This window comes from Trematomus bernacchii, unplaced genomic scaffold (assembly GCF_902827165.1).
Source record: "Trematomus bernacchii unplaced genomic scaffold, fTreBer1.1, whole genome shotgun sequence".
NCBI classification, from domain to species: domain Eukaryota; kingdom Metazoa; phylum Chordata; class Actinopteri; order Perciformes; family Nototheniidae; genus Trematomus; species Trematomus bernacchii.
The window spans coordinates 454,234-481,491 of NW_022987547.1; the positions used below are offsets into that span (position 1 = coordinate 454,234).

The 27,258-nt window shown below is 41.5% G+C and overlaps 1 protein-coding gene across 2 annotated transcripts in view; it reads right to left on the reverse strand.

Annotated features, from left to right (window-relative positions):
- Window positions 1-27,258, reverse strand: part of tnksa (tankyrase, TRF1-interacting ankyrin-related ADP-ribose polymerase a) — a 77,564-nt gene that overhangs the window by 36,312 nt on the left and 13,994 nt on the right. For both annotated transcript variants that reach the window (XM_034123253.1, XM_034123252.1), the window contains exons 5-6: window positions 9,909-9,945; window positions 6,785-6,860 (exon numbers count right to left, since the gene is read on the reverse strand). In XM_034123253.1, coding sequence (XP_033979144.1) covers window positions 6,785-6,860; window positions 9,909-9,945 — 113 coding nt within the window. The remainder of the gene's footprint in view (window positions 1-6,784; window positions 6,861-9,908; window positions 9,946-27,258) is intronic.

A 27,258-nucleotide genomic window follows, 5' to 3' on the forward strand; every position in this document is an offset into this window, starting at 1 on the left:
GGAGGCATAAAATATAACTATGAAACCTGAAAATGAGCATAATAGGGCCCCTTTGATGTTTTTCGTTTGTTCCGGAAACAAGCATTTTGACAGCCAATTCTTTCTGGTGTACCAACGAGCTGCTGAGGTTGCATCTCCCTCAGACAACAACATGCCACAGACTCGCATGAAGACAAGAGGGTTACATTTCTCACTGACAAAAGAGTATTAAAAACTTCTCGTCACCCTATTTGTCATCTGTCACCCGAACAGTTAACAAAAGGCCTCTGGATGTTTCTATTCTTTGTTTGGCAGGAGCCGAAGTGTAATATCTGTCCCAGACAGGGCATCAGTTTACATTTATGCGCACACTGAAGCTGCAGTGAGAAGTCATTCATCATTCCTACGACCTTGTGTTATGTTCTCCTAGATTTTGTCAACACGGGCAAGTTTCCGCCAAGACAAGAACCCGACTTCTTCCACACTGATCTGAGGGAGAGTTCCCAGGCTTCTTGGCACATTGTTCAATAAAAGAAATGTCAGCAACAAGATCAAAAGAACCTCATTCGATTGTTAAACTCAGGAAACAGTCACCCTTATGTCAGGATAGAGTGCAGCAACTTGGAACCTTTTCAATATAGCTGAATATTTCAATAAATAGATGCATTCATAAATAAATACTAATGTTAGGTATATAACTGGAGTGGAAAAAAAGCATTACCCCATATACATTTAGACTCATTTATATATATATGTATACAGGGTTTTTACACCTTTTCCAAAGTCAAATTCAAGCACTTTTCAAGCATTTTCAAGGTGCATTTTCAAGCTTTTCAAGCACCTTACAGCTGTTGTAAATTACATATTTATATACACATACTTATACTCAAATGATTATTTCCCTACCTCACATTAAATCAGATGTTCTTTATGCTATAAACAACCAAATGTGTGTTTCATAATAGCATTGTACATGAGGATGACAAATTTAAATTTTTAGAAAAGAAAACTAAGTTTATATTTCAAAATGAGTGACCCATCTGTACTGGGCATCCCATATAACCTGGCTGAGCCAATATAAAACAATCAGCCAAATAACTTTTCAATACATTATTGATTACTATTTTTGAGGTACTTTTAGGTTGGCAATAAACATAAGTCAGAGGTAAATGGTGTACTTTGACTCCACTACATGTATTTAATACCTTTAGTTACTTTACAGATGTGGATGAATGATGTGAAATATAATCAAGTGTTAAATCAGACTTTAGTTCCACCTGGAGTAAATTCACAAGCTACTCTGTAGTATACAAAGTCATTCAAACTAGCTGCACCTTTACCAGCTTTGATAACACTTTAATGATCAATCATTATAAAACATATCATATACAATTATTAGGGATGCTCCGATCGCCAATTTTGGGGCCGATCGCCGGAATCAGTATCGGCCGATACCGATTGCCGATCCGATCGAGTGGGCGGGGCCTATGGGGATCTTCCATTTAAAGTGATGTTTAAAACTCAGTTAATGAGGCTCATTCACTGGCGCTTCCACAAACCAACCAACCAACATAATTATTACATTTAAATGAAGTACATTATTCAAGTTTACATTAACTTGGGATAATAACACGGGAGAAATTAGCGGAAGCGCACTCTTTTCCTCTCTCCCCCTCTCTCTCTCCTGACAGCCCGTCAGTATCTCCTGCAGCTCACTGATCCAGTAATGAGTGACCCAACAGTGAAGAATAAATATATTTATAACTAGTTTAGCTTGTTCCAGAGGTAGATCAAATAGCTAAGTGTGTTAGGTCTAACTCTTAGTGTGTGTTCTGCTCCGCTCACCGGTCCGTCACAGCGGGTGGAGCTGCAGGATTTCTGCTTCACACACACGTTGCATACCGCTATTTTATTGTCATTTTCGGACACTTAAAATACTGCCAGACTAGTGAAGCCATTTTGGCGAGCTTGTTTTGCCGCGCACAGAGAAAAGTGTCATGTATTTTACATGCAACGATAGCCTAATCTAAAATGCTCTCCTATGGCGTACCTTTTGTGTGGTGTGTGGCTCGTCAGCGCAGACTCTCGCATCGTTATTGTTGCACACTTTGCAGGAGGCTACTCTTGGGCTTCGCTTGACCCTCGTCTTAGCCATGGCTTGTATTTGTCTTCTGCTAGCCAACGCTCGTTGAAACGGCAACCTCCTGGCATACTGTCATCTATCACTCTCATCAGAATGCCCAGGTCACACACGTAACAAAAACACTTGCCGGTCACGCGCATTGGCCGGAGCGGGGATGTTTTATGTAAAAGCGAAGCAATTAAGCGCGCTCCGACTTCTTTATTTTCTTTTAATCTAAAAAGCGAAGTAAAGCATTTACAAATTCAAGCACCATTCCCAAAATTCAAGCACTTTTCAAACCTTGAAAACACCTCGTACAATTTCAAGCATTTTCAAGGATTTCCAGCACCCGTACGCACCCTGTGTATAATCAGATTTTTTTTCAAATTAATTTCATTGCATCTTCTGTTTTTATACTTTTTGAGTTTTTTTGTATTCTTATATGAAATGTTTTGAATTGAAAATGTATTTCAGTACTAAAACTGCTATAACAATATGTGTATTATTATTATTATTATTAACCAACATTTGTTCAACAGGTAATACAATTCATTCGGATTCTGAGTGTTTGTATGATTTTGTGGACTTTCTCATAGTCAAATATCCACTATGTTTTTTTCCTGAAAAGTTCACTTTTGGAAATGTTTTTCACCAGATAGGGATGAATCCTTAGCCTGTGAGCTACTCTCAGCAGGATACGCTCCCATAATCAACATGTAAACAGCACTTCAATAGAAGTCTGTTCTCCTCTTTCCTCTTCATCCCTCTGAATCAGAGTCTTGGTCTTGCTCTTCAGTTTCTTTGTGTATTTGATGTCGGTGCCAGCTAGGAAGCAAGTGGGTGCAATGATTTTCTCCTGGTAAGATATAGATCAGAACTTCACCGTAGTCGAAAAACATACACAAAAAAAAGCTAACACACATCCACAACAGATGAAACACCAACTGGAAATATATTCCCTGAAAAACTGAAAACACAATTTCTCGCACAGTCAGTCATTACTTGGTCGTGATGGGAGCATTCGCAGTGAAGCATATAAGAGAGGAAAATAAATGATAAGAAAGAGGTGGAAGAACAAGCCAGACTATATGGCTTAGGCGCGTGAAGGTTTGCAGACATTATTTCCTTGAGGCAGCGATGTTTGCAGGAGCGTGTGTGTGTGTGTGTGGGAGTAAGCGGTAGGTTTCAATAGAGGCAGCTTGATAACGCTCTCCATTCAGCTGTGTTAATAATATCCCACTCTGATGAGCCCTCAATCATCCGAGTGTTCACAAACACTCACTTACAAACACATATGGCTGTTATACTGCTGATGACTTTGCTATAGAGCCGTGCAATCAGAACAAAAAACTCTCGCTACATTTAGAGCTATGGAGGAAAAACGGTTCTCCTGCTATAGTGCACTACAAAAAACATCACATTTAGAGTCTTCATAACTGGTGATTAGGGGTCGATCCTAACATTACACTACAGTATTTTGGTCAGGGTTGTCCACATACTTTTGGGGATGTAGTTTGTCTCTTAAATCTTGTTTTTCCCCCCTTCATCTCTCGTCTGTTTGTGTACATGCAGAGCGTTTTAATTCAACCAAAAGGCATTATGCAATCAACATTTATGCTCCAGATCTGTGTTTGTGTGTGTGGTTGAGTAAGGGAGACAGAGAGCCTGTGCCTCTTCTAATTAAATGGAACAGACAGGGAAGAAGGAGAGGGGGTGGGGGGGGGGGGGGTGGAGAGAGAGAGAGAAATAGATAGGGAGAGAGGCTCTTGTTTAATTTTAAGTCAAGCATCATCATTACCAATCATTAGGATTCCGCCACGCTCTGTTTTGTCCATGATTATCATTAGTGTCCTCTGAAACAATGTGTCTGTGTCTGTGGGTTGTTGAGTGGTGTTCAACGTGCCCGACCAACGCTGTCATATTTAGCATGTTTGCAAGAATTTAATCTGGAAAAAAATGTATTTGTGTCACACTGTTATCCGTCTCACTCTGAATCACTTCGTATTAACCTCCGAGGTTAGGACGTGTTTTCAGATAGATTTTTTTGCAGGATTACGGAGAAACTGGTGGCCTGATTTTCAAAAAACTTCATAGAAGGGTTTATGGCAAAGAAAGAACTCATTACATTTTGGGATGGATCCGAATCCCAAAGCGGTTAAACACTACTCAAACAATAAAATATACAGAATTACATCAAAAAGTACTTTAACCGTGACGCTTCCTTAATAAAAAAAATAGGAAGTTTAAGTGAGTCTAAACTGAATCTATAGCATATACCTCCACCAACCAGTCAACATTCAATTTACATTCATGTCGGATCAAACTGTTATCACTTTGTCCTTTTATCCTACTAGACATTTGCGTGAATAGTCATAAATAGCATATTCATTTTGAGGGATAGACAACACGTTTTGTAAGTTCACAGAGACCAAGGTCTTGGTCTTTAAAATTAATAAGTTCCTCCTTTGTGCAAAAATTGGTAGATATTTCCTGAAGGCGTCCTTGAGATATGTCGTTTACAAGAATAAGACGGGCAACCCAAACACATAATACATATTAAAGTATGCACACTCATATATGCCAGCAAGCTTATATTAATTGATGGATTTGGTTTTAGGACAAGATATTGGGAAAGTTTGCTGTCCCTCAGTTTCACTTCATTCAAAATCCCCCTCAACCCATTAAATTACCCTGAGCAAGTCACAAGGACTGCATAGGCTTAACAATATATATTCCTATATTTACCATGCATGACTGCTTTCCGAGCAATTAAATAGCATTTCAAACACAGTGTGTGCAGAAGAGGTCATTTAGGATATGTCTGAGCCCCAATTTTATTGGCCGCCTGGTTGGTTAAATTCATCTTCTTATGAACCATCACATTTCCCTGATCTCTTGTGTGTGTGCCCGGCATCTCAAAAGGCTTTCAGGGTTCTTCCCTCAGGGTATCACATCCCAACACCTGCACAGATTATATCTAGAGGATGTTCTCTCACAGTCATGCGCATGATAGTGTGATGGTTACAAGCTGCAGCTAAGCATCATCAACAACAACACTGAAGTGTCCGTAATTATAGGAAAAAAGCCTCTTCAAAGCTGTTAGAGCATTTATATGACAGTTAACAAGAGTTCAGAGTAAAAGCCTTGCTTTGGCAGCCTGCTGGCCCTAGTAGTTGGCATAGCAACCAACAAAAAATACGACAGGCTCTGCTTTAGCGTCCAATAAATTACAGCAATCTCTGAAAAATGTCTCTGACCAATCAAATCTTTTTTCATATGAAACTATCTCTCAATAATAGCAAGCTTCTACAAACACACAGCTTTAACTGCTATCATATAGGTGGAGCAAGTCCTCGCGTAATACGCCAGCAGAGATAATACGCCCCAAGGGAGTCCGGCTAGAACTCATGAAGAATTCAAAACTTGTTTGGCGATCTGCCACTGCGGAGTGGAGCTTCAATCTCGAGCGGCTCTGGAGGAGAAACCGGGTCAGCAGCAGTCTTTACTTCTGTCAGGATGGAAACAGTGATACAGGGAGTGCCTCCACCGGAGTGAGGAGACACTAAGCTGGAAACAAGTCCACTTATCCATCCCGGGGACTAATTAGTCACCAGCTAATTTGCTTGCTGTGACCCAACAGAGCTCAACCTGAGGCTCAGGACTCTCTAAGGATCGCATGAGCGGATGCCGTGCCTACAAATTACTTTTTATTAAACGAACAACAGGATGTAATACAGCACTTTCCTCTGTTGGCCATGCACTTTCACTGTTGCCAGGGGTTTCCTTTGGCAGGTCCAGTATTTTTCATGCTCTAAAGTCTCACTCCATACTCCGCAATCGAACAACGCTAGAATTAATAACTCATTCTGAAATTAGCTGACTGATAAGCTCTGTCAAGCAAGGGATTGGTACGGAAACCAAGTATTATACAGGCTAAAAGATTAAAGGTCACCTATTATAGTATTTTTCAACTATATATTATAGGTCTCAGATAAAAACAAAACAAGTATGTGAAGTGTTTGGCTCGAAAAACCAAACCGATCATGAATTGTAGCATGCCATAAACCCCTCTGTTTCAGCCCTGTTTCAAAAGTGCTGATTCTGTGTCCGTAGCTTTAAATGCAAATGAGCTGCTGCTGGCCACGCCCCTCTGAGAAGTGTTAGGTTAAAAAAAAAAAACGCAATGGTGCTCAATATGTGCAATGAAACATTTGCGAGTAAAAAGTGAATACTTTATAGATCCACCTGTGTAATAAGCATGAACATGTATGTATAGCACGCTAACCTGGCTAGTGCCATATTGTTACAAACAAGCGGTGATCAGAAGTCGGAAGTTTGTTTGTCGTCTCACTGCTTAGTTTGCCACATGTTGGTTGTGTATGCCTCAGTCAACAACCTTGAAATGTACTATTTGGCGTTTTATTGGTGTCTGGGTCAAAGGTTTGTGTCTCCCTTTATTTATTTCAACAACCAAGAAAGGCTGCTCATGTTTGCAGGAGAGTGACTTGATTATGTCATACATCCAACCTGTAAATAACAGGATTTGTTTCTCTTTACTGGTCTAAAAAAGAAAACCTTGAAGGAACCAGTTGCTTTTTTCACACTGAGGACTTACCGTGAGATGCATTTTAACAGAACACATGATGAGCTTAACACTGTGCATGTGTTTTTGAGTGCCTTTACCTTGCGGCCGTCGCTTGCATGGCAGTTGACGTTGAGCGGTGTGAGCAAGGCCATTAGCTTCTCCTCGTTTCCACTCCTGCAAATTGAAACACACACACACACATCCAGGCATTAGATAGAAAACATCCAATACCAGAGAGGATTAGCCCTGTTCCTCTGCAGGAGAGTGTGGGGGAGAAAATAAGGAAGAATGAGATAAGAAAAGGAAGAAACACACTGAAGAAAATGGATGTTTGGAGGGGATGGATTGAAAGCTATTTTTGTGTGTGTGTTTTCTTGTAAAAATGATTGCAATAAAATAAAAACTGTGAAGGAAAACTATTAAGTCTAGTTGCAGTGGAGTTTGTTATGTTGTTGATCGGTGTTTCCTGGTCCCTAGGCTCACTGCCTTGGCATTGGTGTGACCACCAGGAAAGGGTTGCCAAGGCAGCGACCAGTCCAACCATCATCTGCCTGACAGCCGTAAAGGAGGAAGCTGTCAGATGGAAAGAAAAGGATTATTCTTCCATTCTCCTATGTTGCTTTCCTCTCACTCACTTTTTTTGGTTGGGCCTCTCCTTCCTTCTCTTTGTTTCTCTATCTTACACTCTCTGAGCAAAAGAGACATTCACAACTTCCAATCTCTACTCTCACTCTTCCAGTTTTCTTTGCCAACTACCTTTAAGGCTCATACTAACTTTTCGCATTGTGTGTCCGTGGACCGCCAATTGCACATTTACCTATTTACACTGCATGTTAACTTCAATGCCATGTGGCTTTCTTTGCATACCTTTATGATGTAAATAACTGCTGTATCAGTGAACCATCTCATACATCTCTCTTTAAAACAACCATTCAGTTTATGATTATCTTTGCCTTGTTCCTTTTCTGAAAACCAGCTCGAGCTGTATATTCCACCAACTGGACTACAGTGTTGAACCTAACAGGTGCACAGTCATTGCACTAGCTAAGCGTACAGTCTTGCAGTCACACATTTTGAGTTGCACGCAGACAGTCCTCACCATCTTCTCCGGGAGGTCGTATCCTGATCACCATGTTCACAGATCCAAAGTGATTCTATTTCTAAAACACATTCAAAAGGAGCATGAGTAGCATTTTCTTCTTTTATATTTTTGGAGATTGTCAGATCTCACACACATGATCTACAGTGGCCATCGAGGGACAGTGCTCACAACCATGCCTGAATATTTATAAATGTTTTCACGTAAGAAATGAAAAATGCTTTTCTGAAATCTCTAAGTGTGACTGGATCTCCACTGCTTCTTTTTCGATTATCTGATCTCAGAGCCTTCAAATCACCAAAGCCGATGGGTAATGGTGGTGGCGAAGTCGATAGGGACTTGGCTTGGCAACTGAAAGGTCACCAGTTCGAGTCCCGGCAAGACCAAGTGCTACCGAGGTGTCCCTGAGCAAGGCACCGTTCCCTACACTGCTCCCCGGGCGCCGGACATAATGGCAGCACACTGCTCCTAACACTAGGATGGGTCAAATGCAGAGGAACAATTTCGTTACATAGTACCTGTACTGTGAAATGACAAAAAGAGCAATTTTTTTTTTTTTTTTAATGGTGACAATACCAAAGAAGAACAGCCTTTGGATACTCAACATTTACATTTGGACTGGTTAATGCTGTTCTAATATCAATATATTAGGTAGGTGTTATATGGAAAGTGCCGCTCCTTGTATAAGCTTACCGATCAAAATACTGATCAGAAGTACAATTTTGATTGAATAGTACTTTCAAAGTATAAATGCTAACAGATCAGACAAACATCATTTCAGATGTTGAATGTTACCCAGACTTGTAATGCCGGCTTGTTGTCTGCCTGGCTGCCTTAAAGAGACAGACTAGGTTTACTACAGTACTTCTGTAATACATCTGCTGTCGAGGACATTAATGATAATGCTTTGCTCAGTCAATGCATCAAGCAACTCCATTACTCTCAGACTATGTGGAACCATTTTACCAGCTTTACTCCTGTGCAAGGAAAATCTGGCCCACAAATAAAAACGGGGAAAAAATGAAGCAGAAAAACATCCCGTAAGCCATGTTATTTCACCAAAAGGAACACTTAGAAAAATGTTTTTCTTTGGATTGACATTGAGCCAGTCAGTGCCTCAGCTGTGATGGAGGCACACTGAGTTCACAGTTCACACTTAAACAGCCTGCTGACCCCAATAATACACTGGGGTACTGCGATGTTAAGCCAGCTGCTTCCCTGTGTGTGTGTGCGTGTGTGTGTGTGTGTGTGTGTGTGTGTGTGTGTGTGTGCGTGCGTGCGTGCGTGCGCCTGGGAATAGACAGAGAGAGGCTGTTGAGGCATTGAGCGCTCAGCCACCCACACCCAATCCCAAACGAAAGCTATGCCATTCCTACAAACACACAGGCACATGGTGCACACACACACACAGGCACATGGTGCACACACACACACAGGCACATGGTGCACACACACAAACACATTGCCCACATGGTTTGCCTGCAACCATAACATTCCTCTAAAATGCACAAGTGTCCCTGGCCTACATGTTCTCTGGATCTGAAAAACCTGTCTAGTGGAGGAGCTTGGTGTGTGTGTGTGTGTGTGTGTGTGTGTGTGTGTGTGTGTGTGTGTGTGTGTGTGTGTGTGTGTGTGTGTGGGGTTGTGTTTGTGTGTGGTTGTGATGGAGGGAAAGGAAAGAAGAAGGAAGGACAGGATGAAAAAAAGGAGAGGAGAAACAAAATGGAAAAACAGGAGAGGGAATAGAGGATGAATCAAGCATACAAACACAAAAGGAGAGAGGAGGGTAAGAAACAAGGACATGAAACAGAAAACACAAGTGGATCAAAGAGAAGAGGAAGGGGCAGGAGCAGAGAGGAGGGAAAAGGAGGAAACAGTGAACAAGGAAGGGACGAGGAAAGAAGTGATGAGAGGAAACAAGACGTGGAAAGGAAACAGAGAAGAGAAGAAAGTAAGCATGGGAACAAGAGGCTGAGAGGGAGTCAAGGAAACGAGGAAGAGTCAAAACATGAGAGGGTGTCAAAGAGCAGGAGATAAGGCAGGAAGCAGGAGTGTGTGTGGGGGGGGGGGGGGGGGGGGGGGGGGGGGGGTGGGCAAATGAAAACAAAGAGAGTGGTACTCACCTCGCCGCCTCCAGCAGCTCATCCTTCTTGTATTCACCTGGATGGTGACAGAAGATCATAGAGTCAGACAGGCGGCCGCCAACACACACCGACCACACACACACACACATGATCAGCCACACACACATGTACACACACACACAGAAGAAGGGAAGCATCTATCCATTGAAGGAAGACACCCTCTCTCTCTCTCTCTCTCTCTCTCTCTCTCTTTCTTTCTTTCTTTCTTTCTCTCTCTCTCTCTCTCCTCCTCCCCCCTCCTCTCTTTCTCTCTCTGCCATTCTCGCACAGTGCGCACCCCTCTGGCTCCGGTTGCCTTGGCGATGCGTTGCCGGCAGCGACCACAGCACGTTCATTGTTTGGGCAACGAGCGGCGGACTGACGCTCGCTGTGCCTCTACGCGTCTGTGTGTCGGTGCATTGCTCCCGCCGCGCTCGTCTCCCGTCTCTCGCCCGCCGCTCATACTGCTAACCATCTGCCCTTGTTCTCCATCATCTCTGTCCCCCTCTCTCTCTCTCTCTCTCTCCCTGATTTTTCTCCCCTGTGGGCTCATGAGGCGCAGTCACCATAAAAAGAAAAACCACAACAGAAATAAACAAACCCCTCCCCCTACCTCCCTCGCCCTCTTTCCCTCTCTTAGCCCTGCCCCCCTGCTACTACAGTCACAACACACACACCTTCCCATATGTCTGCTCCGCCTGGGAAACACAGAGGGGGGGGGGGGGGGGGGGATCATTGCTGAATTGTTAATACCATAAAGCCTTTACTTAAACTAACATACATCTTCCTTAAGGGGTGCACCATGTTTACGTTACATGGAATATTTTTTCAATTTATTTTTTTCTTTTAATGTTAACAATATTTATATTAATTTTATTTATTATTTATTGTTATCTTACAATTTTGCTGTTTTATTACTTTAATTATTATAATCTTTTTTACTTGTTTTTTTATTGATTGACTGTCTCTTTCTCTGCATGGGTGGATATATTAATATGTACATTGAACTCTTCAGAAACGCGGACGACGGTGTGTGTTTCTTCCTTCGTCATGTGTTAAACTATGTTCACGGTATTCCTACCCTAAGATGGCAACGTCAACAGGTAATACAAACTGAAAACCTAAACCATGAATGCCCTAAAGAAATGTAATTAACAAAGTGATAATAGTCGTGTTGCTTGACTGTGTTTTGCATTGTTGGAAAATAACCAACTTTTTTTTAAAGTGGCGAAAAATGAAATGGGCATGCTTCCTTTTGGTCAGCCTCCAAAACATTTGATCCTACACTTCCCATAATGCAACTCAATAGTACATTCCATCAGTCCGGCCCTATCTTAAATGCCCACCTCTCAGTTTGGACCACAGGCTTTCTTCTAATATTATTAAGTCTCCAGCACTGTCTGATGGGTTAGGGTTACGTTTTAGGGTAGTACTCTTGTAAATAGTAAAAGTCTGCATTTTTATGGGCAGTTACATGCTGGAGCTATTTCTCTCTGGACTCTATTGTAAGACAGCTATGGGAGCTATATGGCTGAACTTTGTAAGCAGTGCTATTCTTAAATTAAAATAGGTCTACAGAACAAAAGAAGAACAGATTTGGCCAGTGGATGAGTTCTAACAATAGAAAAGGAGCCACAAAAGGATGTGTGATGTAGGACTCGAGGAGACCAAACCAGTGACCCTCCAACACGTCATCAAGGTAAACAATGTGTTTTACAGAAAGCCACAAGAAAGGTCCAACCAAGTAAGATTACCTTTGAGACTTCCACTGAAAAGTCCCACGAGGGCTTATTCATACATAAAAACCAATATGTAAAATTACATATTTACCCAACGCAGTTCATCTCCGAAAGGGGCCCCCGAGTAAAAGAGAGAGGTATAAAATTGGTATAGGATAGGAAAGGAGAAAAGTAATTCAAAGGAATATGGAGAGGTAAATGTGATACAGATAAATTGAAAACGGATGAGGAGGATGAGGAAGATGGGCCGAGTGTACACGGCGCAGACGGAGGGGTGCGGTGAGGAGAGGAGAAGAAAGGTTACGGAGAAGGGAAAAGGGGGAGGAGGGAGGAACAAAGGATTTGTAGATGAAAGAGAGGAGGGATGATTAGGGATCTGGAAACTGACATGCATGGATTTGACACAGTATAATTGGTGTTAGGGAGGCTAAGGCGGAACAGTCAGCGGAAGACGAAAGGGGGGAGACGGGGACGTGGGGGGGGGGGGATAAGAATACAAAGAGAGAACAGAGAAATGTTCGGAGACCAATCGAGATGTTAAATTAGATTCTGTACATTTCAAGTGCGGATAATCTTTTTTCCCCTACACACCTGACTGTCACGCTGCTCAGATGGATTTTAATATCAGAATGTTATCATTTATATTTAAGTGCATTAAAACTATGTCTTTTTTATTTGGTAATACCGTTCTATTTTGGTTGGGAGTTGGGATGAACGCTCAAAGACGCTACCTGATGTTTTCACACTGTCAACTTTATCGTGACACTTTATTGTTTGGATAACAAAGCTGATATGAACCTCATTGTTCAGCATTGTCTTCGAAACAACATTTTCCCCTCCCACAGATTTCCCCCTTGGCACGTTAACTTCTCTGCATCCTTCCTTCTCCTCCACGGTCTGAGAATCTAAAGGGAAAGATTTATTTTTTGATTTATGACCAATGACAAGAAGGGAGTGACTCAGTCTCCCAATTCAATCAGACAGAGTGTAATTTACACCTGAATGAAAACATATTCTATACCAACACGTTCTGCTGACTCCGCTGCCGTGCATAGTGTGCAAATGAAGGCGTTCAAATGAATTGTGGGCAATACTTTATAGATATACTTTTTGCCCGACAGCGGTTTGCTTCCAATATTATTCATGCTTAGAGAGCTAAAGTGATTGTCACTCAGCAGTTATAATTAGTTTCTCTCTCGCACACACACACACACACACAACCCAAACCTCACACAAACACACACAAAGCAAGGACAAAGATGGATAGGCTTATTATGGATTATATATTTGACATTACAAATATTTTCTAACACACAAGATGGTAAATGGACTGTATTTATATAGCGCTTTATCCAGTATTTTCGACTCCTCGAATCGTATTTACAAGTCAGCATTCACACACATTTATGCAGACAAACATGTTGGGAGCAGTGAAGCTAACATAACATTTTTAGTGACTTAAGTACATTTTCTTGAAATGTAACTACCATTAGAAGGCGCAAAAGACACATTCTGCATCATGCAATCCGAGATGAAAAAAACGTTTTTCATTCCCTGGTGACTGTCCATAATGCATCATAGGATGAGCTGCTGCGAGCCTCAAATGATGTGTTGAAGGAGAATTATTTGTCTAATGTTCAGGTTACATTTTGGGATTACAATAAGAAAAAAACTTTAATGTTGAACATGTACATTGCTTTTTCTTATACTGTCTGCCAGGTTTGCGAAGAATATGATGCAGTTTTGCAAAGGTGGTCCTCCGCCGTTGGTGGAAATATTCAGATATAAGTGTCATATTGTAATGAGCCAACATGTGACAAAGAAAAGAGAGCTACATTTGAATGTCTTGATGAAACCTTTGTTATAGGCAGCCGACAGAATACTGACTGGGTCGTCCAAAGTTCAATACCCAGCCCTTGCAGTCAACATGATGTTGGTGGCACCTTGAATGGCAACCTTTGTCTATGTACAATAACTTTTGGAAATACAGTCCATTACTATTATATTTAGCATTTAGTTTGTGGGTTGGTAACACTTCAGATACTCATATCGATCTGGAAAGTCATGAAAAAGTGACCTTCACAATAGGTCCCTAACCTTGCTTGCATGCATAATGGTTGACAACAGATAAGGATGAGGAACTGCCTTCATTAGGAAATTCCAGCTACGTGGTATAAGGATATATGTAAATGAACACATCTTGGTCTCACCGTGTTTGTGTAGTGTGGGTCAGTAAGTGTGGGTCAGTGTGTGGGTGTGGGTGTGTGTGTGTGTGTGTGTGTGTGTGTGTGTGTGTGTGTGTGGACAATTCTGCTGACTCCAAACAGAAGAGACAAGGACAGGTTAAAGCTCTGACTGGCTAGGTGCCTCATGAATGATGATATTGTGTGGGAGAGAGAGAGAGAGAGTGTGTGTGTGTGTGTGTGTGTGTGTGTTGGCAGAGTGCAGTAGACACTAGTGATCACTCTTTGAATTCCAATTGTTGTATACTTGCAAGCATGTACTCATCTGCATGCACATGGTGGTATGTGTGTGTGTGTACGTGTGAGACTGTGTGTGTAAAGTTATGTTTGTGCATGCGCAAGTGGGATTCCAGGGTCGTGCACAGGTGAGAACAAGTCAATGTCAAACCGTCACAATCCTATATATATCTTGACTGTGAAGCAAGGACCTAGTGTATTCTTCCAGGGTGTGTGTGTGTGTGTGTGTGTGTGTGTGTGTGTACTAAGTGGCTGTACAAGCACAAATGATGCTGACCGATGATGACTGGACCATGAGTCGCCTCAGTGCCCAGCTGTCCGCTTGCGTTGTGTGTGTGTGTGTGTTGGCTTGTTTGCATCAAATATCATTTATTGTGGAAGCAGTTTAAACAGTGTTATACAACAAATGGCTTTGAGTCAGGACTTGAGCGATCCACTTGTAACTCAGCAAGGTTGCAACCTCTGGGATGGATCTGTGAGACCAATCCACGAGGGGAATATATGAAGTATATGGGGGGAGCGGAAATTATAAAAGAGGGGGATTGGGCTTTTTTGCTAGCTAAATCCAGTTACTTCACCCACTCTCACTACTTACACTGTGATGAATGCTCCACACAGTGCACCAGAGGGAGATTAACTGTGTGTTGTTGGCCACCTTCTTGCACCTTGCTGAGTTTGTAAACAAAGCAGGACCTTTTTAAGTTATATATGTGGGTTGGCATGCACTCCAGATACCAAAATGTGCCATGATCAGAAAAAGTGTGTTTTTCCCCCTATAAAGAACATAACGGTGACAAAATCCCTCTCTATCTCCAACCTCCTCCTTACTAAATTTCAAAAATAATGCCTTGCTCGGGGGCCCCTCTGTTGGGATTTAACATCGTATGATTTTAAAGCTTTCCTTCCCTCAGCTTCCTACTCTAACAGCAAGAGCAACACTGTCCCCCGAGGGCTGCGAGAGGCTTTCCTGGATAACGATAAAAAAAAATAAACAAATGCTAATTCATGATGGTATCAGAAAAGTAGTTTGCATGCCTGAAAAAGCCACAACACATCAGAGTGGATTCATTCTTCACCGCTCGTTACACAGATACGAGAGGACAGGAAGGAGGTCGGTGCTCCCACTCCTCCTCCTCCTCTCAGAAGCAACAACAACCAAAACAACAAAGTTAGCCGAGGACAAATTAATATGGATAAGATTAGATCATATTGCTGTTGTCCTGGGTGAAGCGCACAATAGGAGTCACGCAAGAAACAAAACAGTCAGTCGGCCCCTCTACATCTGATCCTCGGTAGTGAGCCGGGTCATGAAAACAGATTTTTGCAATGGATATGTTGTCTTAAATTGTATATTCTTACAGGGCTTATGTTCAATCGTTTGTAGTTATTCAATATTCTAATGAGTTTCCTCCCTTTTAAGTATTTTTTATGGGAGAACTAATCATAGTATAAGTGTGTTCCCTTCATGGGGATAAAAGAGCTTAATTTAGTTATTTTGTATTGCTCAATGATTCATAAGAACTTCTAAGAGTATTTGACATCCTGCAAAGCGAACCAGGCTACAATCAGTTTATTTTAAAAGAAGGTATTTAGCAAGTGATGTTTATGACCAACACTCGTTTGATATGAGATCTGAAATTAAGAAATATGTTCACCATGGGTAAATCTACCCATCATTTATTTTTCATAATACTTCAGGTGTTTGGTTTATAAAATATTAAAAAACTGTTTAAAAAAACGTCAAGGTAATGTCAGTAAATGGCTAGTTTTGACGGACCAAAACCGAAATAAATCCATATTTCAGAAGTAGCAAACAGCATATTTTGCATGACAACATTTTAATGACGTAGTGACTTGTTTTTTGTTTGCGTGCACAGTGGCCGAGGGCCTGGCTAACTCCCTCCATGTTGTGGAGCTGTGCAGCAGTGTGGAAAACTAGGCAATATCTGCTACAGGAAAATGGCCCACATGGAGTGAGTGAACACACTGTTAAAAAATACAGAAAACAAAAACAGTCACTTTGTTTTAAGTCTCTTGCTAGGTTATTTTGGAAAATAGGGCTCGGCCTTGTTCATCACTGGGGACCAATCGAACAGCAGTTGTCAATCAATGAGCCTGTCACTGATAATAGGAAGAAAGCGACACACTTGGCCTTGCGGCACAGGAATTCACCACACACACACACACACACACACACACACACACACACACACACACACACCCACACACACACACCACACACACACCACACACACACACACACACACACACACACACACACACACACACACACACACACACACACACACACACACACACACACACACACACACACACACACACACACACACACACACACACACACACACACACACACACACACACACACACACACACACACACACACACACAACACCCACACACACACACACACACACACACACACACACACACACACACACACACACACACACACACACACACACACACACACACACACACACACACACACCTTTGGCCCCGCTGCATTAGCAGGACAGAGCCTTCACGGACAGCTACAGCAGTTCTCTGTCTTCATGATTAGGCTGTTAACATACACCCATCACAGCTTCCCTCTCTTCCCGTTCCTTGGCATTCACTTGAAGTCGCACCAATTCATCTCTCTGTTCCGTCTGTCACCCAGGCCAGTAAGCATCTTCATATTTTCTCCTTCACTTGCTTTCACTCCCTGTTTGTTCCTTTTTTTCAACATCTATCCACTTTCTTCCTTGCCTCTCCGCTTTGACTAAGACCCCGTTTACACGAGGACGATAAGGGTTGTATCCGCATAGTTTCTCTTGCGTATAGCCCTTTCGTTTACACGAGGCCGTAACAAAACGATAGAAACGGACCCCGCAAACGATAACGGGTCCAAAGGTGGATAGATCTGCAAACGGAACGCTCTGAGGGGTCAAACGGCTCCGTGTGTAAGCCTCTATACGATCATTTTCTGATAACGATGAAATAGCCCCGCCTCCCTCTCCCCACGTCTCCCTCTCCCCACGTCTCCCTCTCCCCACGTCTCCTGCTCAGAGATCAGCTGCTGGGCTGTCAGAAGAGGGGGAGGAAAAGAGAGGCTCCGTTTATTATTCTTATATTATTATATATAAGTCGTTATCAATTTGTTTTAAAGCTCAATAAATAACAAAGAAGACCTCTGACCCCGCACTTTTCTAATTTTGTCCGGAAGATTTAAACTTAACGGACATGTTGACCGGCGGAAAAAAATGTTAACGGAAACTCTGCCGCATGGTTCCCTCGTCCCTTGGAAGAGGCGGAGAGGTGGGTGTTTGTCATTTGCTGGTGGACTACCGGAGAGATTTACATCAGGAGCAAATGCCGCCCACCGCGGAGAATAAACAGAAGGGCAACCATGGCAATGGCAACCATGCTCCGGGGTCTTCTTCGCTGCTTTTGGTGTATTTTGTGGCGGCAGCAGAGCCAATTACAGGCCCGGCATATGTACTACAGCGTTTCCAGCGTTTCCAGCGGTCTCGTGTGAACGGACACGTTAATTGAACCGAATGCGTGTGAACGGAAGACTTTTTTGAAAACGCATACGGTGCGTAAATGCAAACGTTCCCGTGTAAATGGGGTCTAATGGCGCGTTTCCACTGCAGCGCGGAGCTCGCTTTAAGCGTGCTGAGCCGTGCAGGGCCCGTTTTTGGTTGCGTTTCCACTTGGCCAAGTACCGGCTAGCGGGTCCTAATTCACAGTTTTTCTGGCCCCATAAAATCGTGGTTCTAGGGCCAGGAACAACCAGGCTGAGTCTGGCTGAGTATGCTAAACTAGAGAGAGAATCGCTGGCAAGGGGGCTACAACTACAACAAGATGAACATATTTGACCGTGATTTAATTGTAATACACGTTTCAAAATGATGCCGAAGTAACAACATACTGATACCGTTTAGTAAAAACCATTAATTAATGCTTTGTCAAGTCTGCAGACAGACGGCAGGCGAAAAACCTTTTAAAATGCTTGTTTTCTAAATGGAGATCGGCTAAGCTAACGCAGTATATGCTCCGACCGTCCACACTCACAACAACGGCCTATACAGACATAAATAAACCAGCGACTGTATTCGCCATGACACAGGCAGTCTGTGGTTTGTACTTGTTTAACTTTTGTCTAGTTTCTGAACAGATATGAGGAGCTGTGAGCTCTGAGTGCTAACAGCTAACGGCTGATGTTGGTTTTGTGTTTCGCATTGAAGATGACGTCATGGCTCCGCCTACACTGCGTTACTATAGATACTACCCCAGTTCCTAAACTGTAATGGAAATGCGCCATAAAGTGAGCCAGTCCTAACAAGGCTTAATGAGGCCTAATGAGACCGAGCGAGGCCGTGTAGTGGAAATGCGCCATAAGTCTCTCTCTTCCCCCTCTGTCTCCCTCTCCTTCACTCTCTTAAATCTCTCATCACTCTCCGGCTAGCCTTTTTAAGACAGAGAGCACTGGCTAATGTTCTGCTATGTTAAAACTGCCCAACACAGACGTCTCTTTAAAAGCAACTACTTTCTTTTTTTCCTTAACCACAATTAAGTGAAAGTGCTTGCTGACAGCATGTCTTCAAAACATGGCAAGAATTTAAATGGACACACGTTCACATTATTTCTTTCAAAGAACACCACAATTATTTGTACTAGTCATGCAGCACCAAAAGAAGCAGGGACGTAAAATCTCAACGGTGCTGGTTAGAAACGCCAAGATTGATTCCAAAAAAAACGTTCTGGTCATGATAAGACAATGTGGATTCAATAGGTATGGTAAGGCAAGTGTAAAGCACACTTCATATTCAAATCCAACATAAGAGAAAAATAAAGAAAAACAGCTCTTCCATTTTTGAGTTAATCTATGAGGACTGGATGGGTGTCCAATAATGGTCCATCGGTACTTAAACTCCAGATTGGTTTGTGTGGAGGCCATCTGTCCTGAAAATGTGCCTACACACCCAGAACAGAGAGTTTTTACGGAGCACAGTTTATGCAGTGCCATGTGCTCAGTGAAGGCTGCTGGACCTCATAATCCCTCCGCCGACCATTGGCTGCGGTCCATCAGTAATAACTGGGCTTCCAGTGTGTCAACGCCATTAAGCAGTTAGGTGAAACCCTGCTTTAGTTCTTCTGATTGCTCACTGAAGACAATCCAGGCCCTAATCTGTAGAATTGTTTGTAATATCTCTGATAGCATCTACAATAACCAAAGTACCAGATTGAACTGTGTGTTTAGATGTTCCCTCCTGTTGCTCCATTGATTATTACGGCCTTTTTTTGTTGGCTTGAAGTCTTCATAACTCTCACTTGTCTATTTTCATTAGCATCCATCACTATTTATGTGTCCTGATGATTTTAACAGTTAACAGTTCAAACCTGTTATCTGGTTTCAAATGCCAGTGGTGACTTGGGTCTGAATTTTAGTCCGCCACTGGCCATCCGCCAGATGTCCAGGGGCTAAGTTGGCTCAGCTGAATCATAAATGTTACTCTGAGTGGGTGTGCAGTGAAGCACTTGTCTTTGAAGTTTTGCACCAAAACGATCCAAGATTCACTCCTTTGATTTAGTTTTTAGTTCGTGAGACGGGGAAAAGTTTTAGAATCTTTCAGCTGTCCCGGTTTGGGTAGAGTTTTGCTGAGCAGTTTGTTTGGAGTAGTTCTGTATGAATTTATGGCAGTCCTAAACTTAGGTAGGATGTTGATATATGTCCGATATACTGCCGTCAATAGTCCAGTCATTTGAGGTTTGGGAGGCGGTTGTGAAAGATAAATATCACAAAGAAAATTGTGACAGGTATCAGCACATTTATTATTTCCATTGGAAGCCTTTTTATTGAAAGATCTATTTTTTTCCCCTGTCCTCCCATAACAGCATATCCATGAAGCTGTGGTGTCTTTCTCGATGACAGCTTGTTATTTCCATATGTAACTCACTCCTGACGATGAAAAGCTAACTATGACAAGGTGACAGTGGAAGGGAGTTTAGATCGTAAAAAAGAAATTGTTCAGCATTGTTTAATTCGGCGTTTGTTTAATCATTTAGTAATCACGACATGCACGGGAAGATAAACTGTATCCTACATATCTGAACCAAGCCTGGTGATACGATTTCTGAACAAAAATAGCAAATGTTGTAGGAATATCACAAAGCAACATTTCTGTTCAAGTCTTTTTCTCCCGTTATTTTTAATCCAAGAGTGAGGCCAACTTTGACTATCCATGTTGTTTAACTGGGAATGATGCTTTGTTTATTCTATTCAGAAAATGGATTTGACTCTAAGGCTTAACATGCTTAAACATGCTTCACGGATTAATAAGATGGGACACAAAGACTGGATCGATTTTCATAGGCCAACTAGGTCATTGCTAGAGTTAAAGTAATGGGATTCATCAAGAAAAGCTAGTGTGAAAATTAGTATATCTACAAGTAACATTCATCCTTGACCTTTACTCATAGTGGCCTCTTAGAAATGTTGCTTCTTTGTGTATGTAATGAACCACACATATATTGTTAAGAAAAATATTCTTCTACTTCAGTCCACTGATTCAAATCATACCTTTTATATATTGGACGCTGATTTGAGCAGGAGGGGGATACTGGACCGTGAGTCCCTGTCTATCAGCAGCAGTCTGGTAAAAGGTCACACGCATATTGCCTGGCACTTTCTGATCTATACTGAGCACCATTTGCATATAAAAAGTATGAAAATAGAAAGAAGCTCAAAGGCTATCTCTGCAGGTGGTTTAATTATATTCCCTCAGATCAGATCATTTTAAACATCACAAAGCTAAGGACCGGTTTTGTCAATATCAATTTGAACTGCATCTGGAGATTCCTGGACACAACGAAAAGGAATGCCCAGTTTCAAACGGCATGTAAAATGACACATCAAGCCAGCAAATGTTGCCGCTCACGTGGTAAGACATTATAAAAAATACATTTTGCCTCATCCGTTATACAGGAGTTAGGTTGGGCGCCGTTAGAGGATGTGGGCAAAACTCCAACTATGTATTGCGCGGAAGGTTTGAGAGCTTGTCAGAAAAATCATAAAAAAATATAATATATGTGGTTATTGGATTTAAACAATAGAAAATGTATAGGTGAAAGTAAATATTGACTTTCGGCAAACTGGCAAGGGAAAATAACGTTAAGTTGATCCCTGAAGGGCATACTGATGCTCACTTCGGAATTTACCTGCACGGATTTGACAACAAGTTTTGTCAGGTTTTTCAGCTGTATTGAGTACATTTAGCAAGTCAGGCAATTCCGGAGGGGCAATTTAAAGGAAATACTCTTTCATATCAAAGGGGCCACAACAGTTTGTATACCAAACTAGCTGCCTGGTCGTCTGATTGGCACTTAAGATATCGCAAATAGCAACAGGACATTTTTGTGCAAAAGTATGGTTAAGACTAGAGAGGCTTAAGGAATAAGCAAGTGTGTGTGTGCGTGTGTGTGTGTGTTGACAGAGGTCCAGAGTTGAGAATTGATCTCTCTGAGGCTCAGAAGCAGCTAGTCTGTGAATACAAATCAGATGTAATTAATAGCTGCTAATGGACTCTGTTTCTCACTCTCTGTTCTCGTCCGTCTCTATTTATCCCTTCCATTGTTTCGCCCTATCCCTCTCCTTTTGATTATGCGACAATAATGAGTTCTTCCCTTCTTTATTTACCGTCCTAAGCTACAGGCTTACAGAGAGACATTCCGTTTCAAAAGCAAAGTAATGGAATGACCCGATTGGCTGATCTTTGGTGGCAGATGATGCTGTTTGAAGTAGCTGTGGTTTAGCAGTCCATTCAAATTCAGAACACAAAATAGCTGACTTGAATTGACAATGCAAATAGAAGAAGGTGCTGTGGTGTCAACTTTTTAAAGGTTTCAAGTTTACCACAGCCTCTCCACCACCTGATGCTGTTTTGTTTCTCAGCTGATAGACTTTCAACATCATGACTGCCACCCCATACACCTGCACTCCATTTAAACAGGTCTCCAATGCCCTTGCCGCTACACTAATAACAAGCAGCACATTGGCACAGCAAAATGAAACAGCGTGTACCAACTCAAGGGCCACATTTAGAGACCCAATATATCATAACTTGTAGACACCGGTGTCTCACTCCCAAGTCCCATAAAAAGTCAGCCTTTTTTTGCACAAAGGTCGATCATTTGTAGCCCAAAATCCTCTGGGTTGGCAGGTACCTTTTTATTGGCTTATTCAAGCAGAAAATATATTGTTTCAAAATCACATTTAGGGTTAAAATGATTACTATAACATACTTTTAAGCACTGCTGAGCCTTAGTACAGCCTCACAGAGGCAGAGACTTTTGGTATTGTTATTTAAAATACAGCATATTCCTGATGACTGCTTTCAATACCTTATACGACAATACTGGAATCTTAGTCAAGTCCTCCTTCCTGTCATTTTCTTAAAGCTCATCCCCCGCACCTGTCACTCATTCTGTCAACTAACCTGGGGATGTAGTAATTGACTGAATGTGTATTATTCTACAGGTTTTAATTTTAAGATATTTTTTATTTTAATATAAAAAAACTAAGCTGGAAATGCTTACAAAATCTAAAATGGGCGATTAATACCAGGACAAAATCAAAATGGATGTTTTACCAGATCTTTTGTGCAAAAAAGCCTGGACGATAAGTTCATTATATTTTGGCAGTGTTGTTGATTACTAGCTGAAGCTGAAGCTGCAAAATGTTCTGTGATGCACCAAGAACTCATATTTGTACTTCATAGACTGATATAACATCGGAACCGTGTTACTGTCAGAAATGTAAAGATGGTGAGGCAGAGTGAGGCATTTGAAGAGGAGCAGAAAGAGAACAAGTGACAAATGTTTGCAGGGAGGAGATGGAGGGGCTGATTGGTATGGAGCTCCAGGCGGCTGAGAGACAGCAGGGGGCAAAGGGACAGAGAGTATAGATGACGTGTCCAAGGCACAGATCAACGCCAAGGCTGATGTAAGGATGAGGGGTGGATGGAGAACATTCTGTATTTGCAAGCTCGTTAAACAATGTCGTAATGGATGAGGAAAGAATTGTCAAGGACAGAAACAACTTGATGAAAGTGTTCTAATCACTGCTTTCCGGCCCGAGGGGGATCAATCAATAACGAAAGGAAATACGGATGCAAAGTAAAATCCTCCCGGTGATCCCTTTGTTACCCAAGTTAGTTCTTCTGGGGATTTTCACGTCGTTACAATTTCTTTCCCTCCTAACTTTTCCTGTGTCTGCTGATGACACCACGGATTGGGACCTGTCTCAATGTACCATTCACAAAAGATGTATGCTCTAATAATATTAAAGCCTTATCACATACAGAAAGTGCAAATATCAATGTATTTTTAATATAGACAGAAACGCTATAGGGGGGGGCCCTGATCACTGGAAAGTCTGGGCAAGACAAGAGAGAAGTGTCTCTGTAAAGACTGTAGGGTCGCCGGTTCAAGTCCTGATCGGAGTGGACTTGCAACTGTATAGGTCCTGTTTGTACATGTGTTCATGTGTGTACTACGACTTATGTGTGCTACGTATTCTGAATTTCCCCTGGGGGTTAATACAAGTATGTCTTCTTCTTCTTCTTCTTCTTCTCTTATAAATGAGCTATAGTTACCACAACTTTTCTAAAGATACTAATGAGTTCACTTCAACGGAGTGTGGTCATTATCACTGATCTTTGAGAATATGATTTTGTTAGGAAAAAATGTACACACATATTTGTATCTAATTAAAATATGAGCAACTATCAAAGAAGCACTAGGGCGCTGTTCACTTGGAATGTTATTTGAGAATAAAACGGTTTGTTTTTGTGTTATTCGTTTAGCGCAAAAGCTGCACAATCCCGATTGCCGCTGAACTCTGGGGCCCATGATCCTAATATTTAAACAATTATCCCACCTCTCATTTTCTGTGACTGGCTTTTCAGTCCTTTTGCCTTTGAATGTGGCTGTTCATAACCATTTGACCACCCCTAATTCAGTGTTTAAAAGATTACTGTTATCCGTCATATGTGGCGATGCTAGCCGAGCTACAGTCTCGATTTATGTCCACTGTATACTGTAAATTACTTTGCCTGTCAAAACACTACATGTGTTGTTTGATTTTGCTAGTAAAAAAAATACATTCTCATTCACTTTGTAACAGAGGGCAGTGGCTGAACTGCAAACGACTTTGCTTTCTCATTAAATGCTTATTTGTTTAGCGTTCCCTGACATTGATGCAGGACTTTAAATCAGATCTAAGAGCGCCCGCTTTGCTCCAGCATCTGATAAATGCTGTGTACAGCGGGCCCACGAAATGTAGCTCCAGGAGTCGCTGACCATTTAGTGATAGGCTAATCTTAAAGCAAATCTGTGCACGCCGTCCTATGTTACCTGATAAGAAACAATATAATTAACTTGAAACTCGAGGCTCTTAAACTAAAGCACAATAGAGTCACGAGGAGGTTATACCTTGAGGTTTCTTTTTTAAGAATTACAATTTCTGTCACACATAATTGCTTGTTAATTGTGCGACTTATATTGCAACAGTTTATTCTAAAGGGGAATAAATGATATACTAATTCTGATGTTGAAAAGCACACCAACCAGGCTTTAGTCTTCTAATTTGAGTTTGCACCCTGCAAAACTAAATGCAGTGTTCTTAGGTTGTGCTTCCAAAAGGCTTATCTGACAAGAATATAAACTGGATGAAAACAAACTTAATTACCATGCAGTGTGGGGGATGTTTGAAGCTGCAAAAAAAAAAATTCCTTTTCACATCTTCTGCTAACGGGAAACGGAGTTTATCTTTTTTTTTTGAGAGCGCTTTGTTGGATGTGGCAGAGCAGTAGAGCTAATTTATGGGTCAATATAAACTTCCATCACCAAAGACTGAGGCTGATAGCAGTGCCCGCCTGCAGCAGATGAGTTATAGAAGCAGACCCTCTAAATCATAAGCGCCAAACATATGGGACAGAGGAGAAAACGCAGCAGAAAATCATACAGGGTCAACAAATGCTCATAAAGTGTTCACATTAACATTAGTTTTTTCCATGAACGAGTATTTAAAGGCTTTGCTCACATTTCCCGCCGCCTTTGTTGAAAACCTGACCATGCCGTCAATAATAAATCTGTCTTGAACAGCATTGGGTTAAATGCATCACTGCCTGCAGTAATTACAACAGTGGAATCACTCTGGGGCTGCGCCGGGTGAAAAGACAATGTAACAAGACGATAGTTTAAGGTAATTAGCGGCGGCCATTAAAAGCATCATTTACATTACTAACAAGATGCGGTAAATTTGATCTAAACCACAGTGTGAATACAGAAAACCCACCACAGGGGTAAGTGGGGGGGGGGGGGAGAGTCAGATTACTGATGTTATGGATCAAATGTTTTTTCTGTTAACTCCTCGAAACAGTAGATGTTGAAATAACACTTACCCGTCATTGTAAAAGCCTTTTTTTGTAGTCTTTTTCATTATAAATAAATAAAAACACACCCTTCTGCTTCCATTGGAGGCCAAGAAGTGAGGAATTGAGTCCTCAGTCATATTGTGAACGTTTAAAGCATTGTATTCATCATCTGGTGACCTTCTGAGCACAGGTGTTATTAATAGCCTTAATTATTGGCATGGCTTAACATAGACATCATTAATGTTATTGATTACACCCGTGCTTTCCCTACTATAAATTGTCTTGAAAAATGTCTATTACAGCACCTAATTTATGTAAATTAAAACATGGTCTAATCCCAGGTGCCTTTTTTTCCCCATTATAGAAGTTTAAGAATCTAAGATTAAGTAGATGGGGGATCATACATCTGATTAAATTGTAATTCCATTACAAAAATAAATCAAGGTTCAGTAGGTCATTGGTGAAGTACGACCTTCTCTTTTGAGCAGCGAAAGACCCTGCTCATGAATGACTGAAAAGTGTTGAGGAGAATTGGCTTCGTTTAGTTCAAATGATACTCCTGTCTGTAATATTGCCAGAGATAAGACAGGGGTTTTGACCAGGGTCTACAGACAATTATGACCAGATTACTTACAAAATATGAATTCTAATGCACATTTTGGAGTTATAAGAAACACTTTTTTCCATTTTGAGGCAGATTTTTGGACATTTATCTATGGAAGAACATTCAGACATTAGAGATAATAATTTCCTCAGCCACTGTAGGCCAAATTAAATCGGAAAGTATGTGCAATATGTCCCTGTGTTCGCATTTGATCGGGAGTTATTACTCTCCCTCTTCACCCCGACTTCAAATCTCCAGCGTCCCCCTGTGGAATTGCCCCTCTGGTCCAAAAACTCCCAACAGTGGATATGATGCTGAAACAATTCTCAGTTTCTCTTTTGATTAACAGATTCTGCTCACATATTTGTTTCAGCCTTTTATTCAAATGCTCAATGTTGTGCCATCTGTGGTATCAATTAACAAACACAACAAAACTGCACTGTGTACAGCAGGACTGTGTTTGAGATGGGATCAGTCTTTCAGTTGTTTACACCATTGGCCACCGTTAGTCATTGCATACAACACACACACACACATTTTAGTTCTGCAATGTTTGGCAAACATTTTCCATCACATATTGACTATGTTCAATTACTCCTCTGCTAAATGGTAGGTTTACTGCACATACATTGCAACTCCATGACAGTTTCATTGCAAAACTTGTATTATGGTAGCTATCGAAACGCAAAATATATCAGGCACCGAGCAACCTCATTTCAACTCTCGGTGGCAATGATTTTACCCAGGGCGACTGCGGGGAATTACTCATTGTTGTGTGTCTGAAGGAATTGATGTGTATTGGTTATTCCACCCAGTGTAAATAGAGAAAGAGCCTGTCAATGCCCTCATAGAGATGGGAACACACGAAGAGAGTCAAATATAAAATTATCTTTACTCGTCTTTTAGTGCAGACGAAAACAGGGCTAATCTAGTAAAACAACCATATCTTTCAACCTTTCCATCTGATATTAAAACAGTGACTCGAAGCTATTCAAGCAAAAAATAATCCATTCAATATAGCATGAAAAAGGTCACCAAAAGAGAATATGCAAAGGGCTGATTTGCGGGGGAAATACAAACTTA